Below are 9,126 nucleotides of genomic sequence, written 5' to 3'. Positions count from 1 at the left end.
AACTCAAGCTATGAGTAAGTATTATTAAACTATAGTATTTTTAACCAAACAAACTGTGCGTGTTCGTGTTCGTTCAGTTAACTTTAAACGGACAAATGAACAAAATCAAGTAAGTATTATTAAACTATAGTATTTTTAACCAAACAAACTGTGCGTGTTCGTGTTCGTTCAGTTAACTTTAAACGGACAAATGAACAAAATCAACGGTTAAACGGGTAGATTTTCTTGTTTGTGTTCGTTCGCTAATCTTCTAAATGAACGGTTCATGAACATAAACGTCTACCATTAAACTGAACGTCAATGTCCAAACTCCAAATTAAAGTCTAAAATACCACTATCATAGTATCATTACATCCAACCGTTTAATAGTTAAGGGTTCTAAAATATAAAAATAAAATGAAAGTAATATTAGAATAAATAAATTTGATAAAACAAACGAACGTAAATGGACAAACATAAACGTACGTTCACGAATATAAATGAACGAACGAGGCATGTGTTCATGTTCGTTTGTTTATTTAAATTTAAATGAACCCAAACTTGTGTTGATGTTCGTTTTTTTGTTAAACAAATGAAACGGTTCACTAAACATTCAGTTTGTTTACTGGCCAAAACAGTTAAATGATTCTAATATCCTAACATCTTTTTTTTTGGCAGTGACATGGAACGTTACATGTACATATTCACAATTTTTGGCTCAAAAAACTCCCACATGTTGTGTATCACTCTCGTCTTTCTACAACGAGACAATCGTACCGTGCCCGACATGTACATGCGGGTGCCAAAATAACGCTTCTCACCCGGGAAGTTGCGTAAAGTAAGTTTTTTTTTTAAATGTTTATTTGGCTACAAGCCGGTTACTTTTGTTAATTTTTTTTACATTTGTCTCAGCAGCGCAAACTCGCCATATTTAGAATCAGTGGTTAACGGTCCCGGTAAAAACAGCTTTGCACCCTTGGTTCAATGCACAAAACATATGTGCCCAATTCGGGTTCACTGGCATGTGAAGCTTAACTACAAGGATTATTGGCGCGTGAAGGTCACCATTACAAATTTTAACTACCGGATGAATTACTCTCAGTGGAATTTAGTTGTTCAACATCCCAACTTTGACAATCTTACTCAAATATTCAGTTTTAATTACAACCCGTTGACCCCTTATTCTTCCATAAGTAAGTTGACTCTCATTGTTTTAATTTTTAAACTCGTGTTTCGATTATTTGAAACGCAAGGTTAACTTATGTTTTTTAATTGTTTTTACAGATGATACTGCTATGTTATGGGGCGTTAAGTTTTATAACGATTTTCTGAACCAAGCAGGCCCGTTAGGAAACGTGCAGTCCGAATTATTATTTCGCAAAGATAAATTGACTTTCACGGTTGAAAAGGGTTGGGCTTTTCCTAGAAGGATTTATTTTAATGGTGATAATTGTGTGATGCCACCGCCTGATATGTTCCCGTATCTCCCAAATGCTGGCTCGCGTTTAACGTCCTCGTTACTCGGTTTGCTGGTCGCGTGTTTTGCAGTTTTTGTTGGTTTTGTTTGAGTTGGTGAATTCACCTGGTGGTTCATGGTTACACTGGTTTTAAATGTGTTATTATCTTGTAGAGTAGGTGAAGTTATAGTGCTGTTTACAGTTTGTATAATTTAAAACTTGCAAATGATAAGTTAAATTTTTTATTTAATTTTGGTTTTGTTTACTTATTATAAAGTTTGATGCTTAATGAAAGCTTACTTGAATCTCAGGACATTTGTCTAAATATAGCAATTATTTTAACCGTATTCGTCTCGCGTCACTTCTTGTTTACTTCATGCGAGTTCGCTCCCTACCTAGTTGGAGCATATTTGTTCACTTCTGGTTCAATAATACGGCTTATCCTAGTGAGTTTTATGGACCCGCTGGACCAGAAGCCCCTCAAGCTCAATCATTTACTTTTCTAGTTAGAGACCAACGTCTTGGAGCTAACGTGAGATTCGCTCAAGGGTCTACTGGCTTAGGTAAATATTTAATGTGTTTCTCGACTGGAGAAGTCATTTTTGAAGGAAAAATTAGGCGTTTTTGGGATTATCGTGCTCCTTGGTTAGAACCTCTAAGAGGTCCAACCGTCCAAATGGGTTGGACTTGAGTCGGCTGAAAAAAGACATATAACCTTGGCAGGAACGTCGTTCCGCAGAATATAAGACTTATGCTCCTTTAGGTTCTTTAAATTCCGTGGGTGGAGTAGCTACCGAGATCAATTCAGTCAATTATGTGTCTCCTAGATGTCTCATAGAAGTTGGTTCCGTTTTTAAAAAATGGTTTACAACGTAGCTTGTTTCCCGTTTGCCTTATGTCTTGGCGTAAACATTATATTTTATTATTAATTTTTTTAAATCTAAAAAAATAAAATTAAACCCTAAAATTTCAGTTACTCAAGGAGACTTGATTATTTTTATTTTCCTTTTACTTTTACAAATTACAACTAAATTTTGAAAGTCTTTAATTTCTACACTGTCCAGTATATTAACATTGTAACGTTACATGCAATGTGTAACATGTAAAACACATGCATTAAAATTAACACCACATTAACATATATTCATTTTGCCATTAACCAAACAGAAGCTGTACAAGTCAAAGCAATAAAACCGGTCTAAACAACAACATGCAGTTACAACTTACATTGACTTAATCACATCCGTTACATCATCGTCCTATTCATTATCTCACTATATCAACAACACTCAACACCAAATTACTCATTTTCTCTAGCTCTAATTGCATTTGCATGGCAACCTCTAACTCCAACCCTCCTCTCAAAGATGATCTCGATATCGTCATACCGACGATCCGAAACCTCGATTTTCTTGAAATGTGGAGGCCATTCTTCCAACCATACCATTTGATCATTGTTCAAGATGGTGATCCCTCTAGAAGTATTAAAGTACCGGACGGGTTTGATTACGAGTTGTATAATCGTAACGATATTAATAAGATCTTGGGTCCTAAGGCTTCGTGTATCTCATTTAAGGATTCGGCTTGTCGATGCTTTGGGTATATGGTGTCCAAGAAGAAGTATATCTTCACTATTGATGATGACTGCTTTGTGAGTTTGATCACCTTCAACTCTTTAATTGTTTGATGTTAATATGTTATGTATATGTCACGATTTTATTAAATAATATTAATAAAAACAAATAGTAACATTTGGACAATTAATTCTGTTCATAACAACACGAAGTTACTTTGTTGTGTAGGTTGCTAAAGATCCAAGTGGGAAAGACATAAATGCCCTTGCGCAACACATTAGGAACCTCCTTAACCCATCTACACCATACTTCTTCAACACCCTATATGACCCTTTTTCGGATGGTGCTGATTTTGTCCGCGGGTACCCATTTAGTCTCCATGAAGGTATCCCCACCGCGGTGTCCCATGGCCTGTGGCTCAACATTCCTGATTATGACGCACCAACTCAACTCGTCAAGCCCCGTGAGAAAAACACTAGGTAATAGTAATAGTAATAGTAATATACTTGTGCATATTCATTATTATGTTACGTGTTTCAAATTTAAGATTTTTTTGCATTCGTTATCAGGTATGTGGATGCAGTTATGACAATCCCGAAAGGAACTTTGTTTCCTATGTGTGGAATGAACCTAGCGTTTGACCGAAAGCTCATTGGCCCGGCTATGTACTTCGGGCTCATGGGTGATGGCCAACCAATTGGTCGATATGATGACATGTGGGCTGGTTGGTGTGTCAAGGTTGTCACTTTATCATAAAATTGTGCTCATTATGACTCTTTGACAAAGTGCTTTTAAGTTTTAACAAAAGACCTTATTTTAACGCGTATTTTGTTGGTTCTTGGTGTCTTTTAGGTGATATGTGATCATTTGGGGCTTGGGATCAAGACGGGTTTGCCATACATATGGCATAGTAAGGCTAGCAACCCATTTGTGAACCTGAAAAAGGAGTACAAAGGTATCTTTTGGCAAGAAGAGATCATACCATTCTTTCAAGCTACCAGTTTACCAAAAGAGTGCACCACGGTTCAGTCGTGTTATGTTGAATTAGCAAGGATGGTTAAGGATAAGCTTGGGAAAATAGACCCATATTTTGTAAAGCTTGCGGACGCCATGGTTGCATGGATTGAAGCTTGGGATGAGCTTAATCCAAAGGAGTCTAAGAAGATAAATGGCAAGTGAAAGCGTGTTTTAGGGTGTGTGTTTCTTTTTTGTGTTGTTTTGAAGTAGGTATGAGTTTGAGTGTGATTCACGATTATTTTTGAACTAAGTTACATCATTAATTTCAGGCTTTGTTTTAAGTAATTGGCTGAAGAATAGTGGCATCTTTTTTAACTTGATTGGTTGATTGAGATTTATTTGTAATTCTTCGTTCACATAAGTACTCAGTTTCTCTAACCTACACTGTTTTAACATTCGGCAAGTTACGCATTATTAATTTGCAACGGATGAGATGTGTTTTTATTTCATACGTGTCTGTTAATGTTGCGTTTGTAGTTTCTATGTTAATTTTGGTTATACTCATGCTACTTGCAAGAATAAAATTCTTATGGTTATACTCATGCTACTAGCACCAATAAAATCAGTAGTGTTTTTTTTTTTTTTCCTATGATGGACTTGCTCAGATAATTTCAATTTTGTCATTAAATATGCAGTTAATAAGTTGTAGCCTGTAGGTGTGTTACAATCTATAAGTTATATCATTTGTATTGTTTGTTACCTTTTACTAGCACCAATATTATTATCTTCATTTTAATTTGAAGATCAACTGCATCATGAACCAGTCACCTTCTGGGCTTGAATAATGCCATAATGTGGTGCAATAGTTAAAGTGGCATGCTCGTGTTCCAAAGGTCTTTCAGGTTTTTAGTTTTTTTTTTCTAGGATTCTGCAGTTATTTGTTTTAAAGTATGCTCCACAATGGTAAGTTGGCAACCATAATAGCTGTCCTACTAAACAACATTTTTGTAGGTGAATGTATAGACTGTAGAAGTTGGGAATTAAAGAAGAATATTTAGTGATTCTGGAAGAAAGAAGACTCATTTGTGATGTTTAAAGATCCAAAAGCTATAGGAAAATTGTTGCAAGTAACTTTCGATTTGTTTGATATAGCCTTAACTCATGTTGCGTTCTTTTCCTTCACATCTTTGAAGGTGATAATAATATTTTATTAACACACATAACATAATCGAAAATGTTACATTTTCATTATGTTACATAATCGATTATGTACATTTTCGATTATGTAACATAATCGAAAATGTAACACAATCGATGATGGTTATGGTGATGATGATGATGATGGTGGTGGTGGTGGTGATGATGATGGTGACGATGATGTTGATGCTAATGATGATGATGGTGGTGGTGATGATGACGATGATGGTGATGATGATGATGATGCTGATGCTAATGATAATGAGGATGGTGGTGATGATGATGACGATGATGGTGACGGTGGTCATGGGGATGGTGGTGATGCTGATGATGATGATGGTGATGGTGATGATGGTGATGGTGATGGTGATGGTGATGGTGATGGTGATAAAGATGATGATGATGATGATGATGATGATGGTGGTGATGATGATTATGATGATAACGTTGATGATGGTGATGGTGATGATGATAGTGACAGTGGTGGTGATGATGATGATGTAACGTAATAAAAAAGGTAACATAATCGATTATGTAACATAATAGAAAATGTAACAATCGATTATATAACATAATCGATTATGTTACATAATCGATTATGGATTATGTAACATAATCGAAAATGCAACATATTCGAAAATGTAACATAATCGATTATGTATCATAATAGAAAATGTAACATAATCGATTATGTAACTTAATCGAAAATGTAACGTAATCGAAAATGTAACGTATCGATTATGTAACGTAATCGATTATGTATCATAATCGAATATGTAACAAAATCGAAAATGTAACATGATCGATAATGTAACATAATAAAAAATGTAACAAAGTCGATTATATAACATAATCGAAAATGTAACATAATCGATTATGTAACATAATCGAAAATGCAACATAATCGAAAATGGAACATAATCGAAAATGTAACATAATCGAAAATGTAACATAATCGATTATGTAACATAATCGAAAATGGAACATAATCGAAAATGTAACATAATCGAAAATGTAACATAATCGAATATGTAACATAATCGATTTTGTAACATAATCGATTATGGATTATGTAACATAATCGACTATGTAACATAATCGAAAATGTAACCTAATCGATTTTGTAACATAATCGAAAATGTAACATAATCGATTATGTAACATAATCGAAAATGTAACATAATCGATTATGTAACATAATCGAAAAAGTTACATAATAGATTATGTAACATAATCGAAAATGTAACCTAACCGATTATGTAACATAATCTAAAATGTTACATAATCGATTATGTAACATAATCGATTATGTAACGTAATCGAAAGTGTAACATAATCGATTATGTAACGTAATCGATTATGTAACATAATCGAAAGTGTAACATAATCGATTATGTAACATAATCAAAAGTGTTACATAATCGATTATGTAACATAATCGAAAGTGTTACATAATCGATTAGTTAATTACAAGTGAAATCATAAAGGGAAGTATGTAGAACCTGAGGAGTAATGCAAATAGTTAATTACACTTGATCAATGTCATTAGCTACTTACCTTACGAATCACATGCTAAATAATTCTTTGAGTGATGACGTTTGTGTTTTCCCTTTTAGAATACTAATGGCTGGAGCTGGAGAAATTGCTGGAACTGGAGGTCGCACTGGACGTCGTGGCAGGCCTCGTCTTGTCCGGCAACCCTCTGTAGAAGCAGCTTCCAACACCGGAGACGAAGGAGGCGCAGCTGGAGGAAACATGAGCAACAACGAAGGACATCAACTTGACCATGTTGTTCTAGCTGCCATTGCCCAAGCTGTGGCAACTGCCATGAAGAATGGGAATCCCGAAGGATCTGCTGGAGGAACTGCTGAAGGATCAGGAGAGAATGGTAGGAAGGATGGTGAGGGAGGGAAGGGTGACTCAAGTGAAGCTGGATCTATCAAGGTTGATGATGGAAAGAGAGGTCGGGTTGGGTGTAACTACAAGTCCTTCAAAGGATGCGACCCGCCGAAGCTGACCGGTCTAGGAGACGCAGTCGCTACTCTCCAATGGATAACCACTATGGACAAGATTATCCGAATTAGCGAGTACTGTCCCGACCGAGCAGTGGGCTATGCAACTCAGTCATTTAAAGATGAGGCCATGTACTGGTGGGAAACTGTGGAACAAAGGAAGACCCGAGAAGAGATTAGGGCAATGAGGTGGAATGACCTGAAGGAGTTAGTGCTGAAAAGGTTCTGTGCTGATGCTGAGGTTGAGAGAACCGAGATGAAGTTTCTGAAGCTGAAGGCGGACAAGATGACACACCGCGAGTACACCACCGAATTCAATCGCATGTCTAGGCTGGTTCCTGACATGGTGAACACCGAGGCGAAACGGATCAAGTGCTACGTCAGATGACTTCCCCAGAAGGTCCGCATGTTAGTCAGGGCCAACAAACTTGTTACCTTTGAGTCTGCGGTCGAGTTGGCGGAGATGGTTTATGTTGATCTGGCGGCGGATGATGTGGAAGTGGAAGATGAGGAAGAAGAGAAAGAAACCAAAAGAGCTGGGGATGTCGTGGAGCGTGCAGGGAGAAAGACACAGAAGATGGCAGGAAAGGAAGCATGTAAGGTGTGCGAGAAGATGCACTTGGGGGAATGCAAGGCTGGTCCAAATCAGTGCTACCGATGTGGGAGGAAGGGGCACATCTCCCGTGAATGCACCGAGGACCAGAAGTGTTACAAGTGTGGTAAGTCAGGTCACATAGCTAGGGAGTGTGGAGAAGCCGTGGCAGTGGGGGAAGGAAGAGGAGACACGTGAAAGGATGGTCTATTAGCTGTTGAGGAGGTTGCAGGAGAATAAGTGGCATGTCACGGTTGTTTTATGTTTAGTAGTTAAAGAGTGTTTTATGTTACAGTTGAACCTATGTTTGTTTAGCAAGCTTGAATGATTTCCTTTTATGTTATGAAGTACTTGTGACTTCTTGTTATTTTGTATGAACGACCTATGAATTTATCTTGAAGGCGTGTTGGTTATGATAAATAGTTGTGTGATGGTAAAGCGTCGCCTTAGGAGTTAGCGTTATTATATAAAACAAGGTTCCTCGGGAAGGCGAGATGAGACTTGGTACATCGAGTTACTCCTGACTTGTAGTCATCGAGCGGTGATCATGTGTTTTAGCTATTAAGGTAGCTTGTCCATGAGGAGGATAACACAGAAAGCAAAGGCGATCCAATAAAGTGTGTGAATATAAGAAGTGTTCCTTTTACAAGGAATAAGTTAGGTTTCGGGGACGAAACCTCTTTAAGGGAGGAAGACTTGTAACATCCCGAAATTTCCAAAATAATATTAATTATATTATTTAATAATAGAGGGAAAGTTTACTCGGGTTATCGGGAAATAAATAAATAGAGTAGGAGTTGGTATGGGTCGGGCTAGTGTTGGGTAATGGATATGGATTATGGACTTGGGTTATGAAAGAAGGAAGGAGAGTCCATGGGCTTGAGCCCATGATCCCTAAATATAAATACCATTAATCACCATTTAATCCTCATTCTCACATATTCCATACACCACCAAAACACACACTTAATATTTCTCTCTAGTTCTTCCTTATCTCTAGCCGAAATCAAGAAGGAAACCGAGCACCAACCCGAGGTAATGATAGTTTAATATTGTACGAGCCTAAAATGTTAGTTATAGTCGCGTAACGACGAGCCGAAACCGTTAAACCGTTTAAATCACAAGATCCGGGTGGAATCGGGTATAAACCGGACCTAAGATGAGTTTAGGGATCACCCTAGCTCAAATCTGGATCAAACGGGACGAAAAACGATGAAAACGGTGGAAGAACGAGTGAGATCTCGTTTTTCCGGCGAAAACGCGGTTTTCCGGCGATGACGGCGCCGGAAAGGCGGCGCCGGAAAAGATAAAGGTGTCAGGGAATGTTCCCTGACCTAACCCTAGTTCGCTAAGGAAAC

At 37.4% G+C, this 9,126-nt stretch overlaps 2 protein-coding genes across 2 annotated transcripts; both read left to right on the top strand.

The window, feature by feature from the left end:
- Positions 1-1,630, top strand: LOC143543007 (COBRA-like protein 3). The gene is made up of 4 exons (XM_077035444.1): positions 1-14; positions 658-817; positions 895-1,172; positions 1,264-1,630. The coding sequence occupies exons 1-4, from the start codon at positions 11-13 to the stop codon at positions 1,545-1,547; spliced, it is 726 nt and encodes a 241-aa protein (XP_076891559.1). The 5' UTR covers positions 1-10; the 3' UTR covers positions 1,548-1,630.
- Positions 1,631-2,610: 980 nt separating this feature from the next.
- Positions 2,611-4,288, top strand: LOC143543006 (UDP-arabinopyranose mutase 1-like). The gene is made up of 4 exons (XM_077035443.1): positions 2,611-3,087; positions 3,239-3,489; positions 3,580-3,748; positions 3,863-4,288. Exons 1-4 carry the CDS (start codon positions 2,770-2,772, stop codon positions 4,187-4,189), a joined length of 1,065 nt encoding a protein of 354 aa, XP_076891558.1. The 5' UTR covers positions 2,611-2,769; the 3' UTR covers positions 4,190-4,288.
- The last annotated feature ends 4,838 nt before the right edge of the window (positions 4,289-9,126 follow it).

This window comes from Bidens hawaiensis, unplaced genomic scaffold (assembly GCF_021521415.1).
Source record: "Bidens hawaiensis isolate Kalapana, Puna unplaced genomic scaffold, B.hawaiensis_p1.1 tig00013016_1, whole genome shotgun sequence".
NCBI lineage: Eukaryota > Viridiplantae > Streptophyta > Magnoliopsida > Asterales > Asteraceae > Bidens > Bidens hawaiensis.
This window is presented reverse-complemented; position numbering and strand designations above follow the sequence as displayed.

Bases quoted from the DNA above. Each gene is read 5' to 3' on its own strand.
- LOC143543006 (XM_077035443.1), top strand. From the start codon at position 2,770: ATGGCAACCTCTAACTCCAACCCTCCTCTCAAAGATGATCTCGATATC. The intron at 3,088-3,238 runs GTGAGTTTGATC...TTTGTTGTGTAG, and splicing joins CTATTGATGATGACTGCTTT to GTTGCTAAAGATCCAAGTGG. The intron at 3,490-3,579 runs GTAATAGTAATA...ATTCGTTATCAG, and splicing joins CCCCGTGAGAAAAACACTAG to GTATGTGGATGCAGTTATGA.
- LOC143543007 (XM_077035444.1), top strand. The intron at 818-894 runs GTAAGTTTTTTT...TTGTCTCAGCAG, and splicing joins CACCCGGGAAGTTGCGTAAA to CGCAAACTCGCCATATTTAG. The intron at 1,173-1,263 runs GTAAGTTGACTC...TTGTTTTTACAG, and splicing joins GACCCCTTATTCTTCCATAA to ATGATACTGCTATGTTATGG.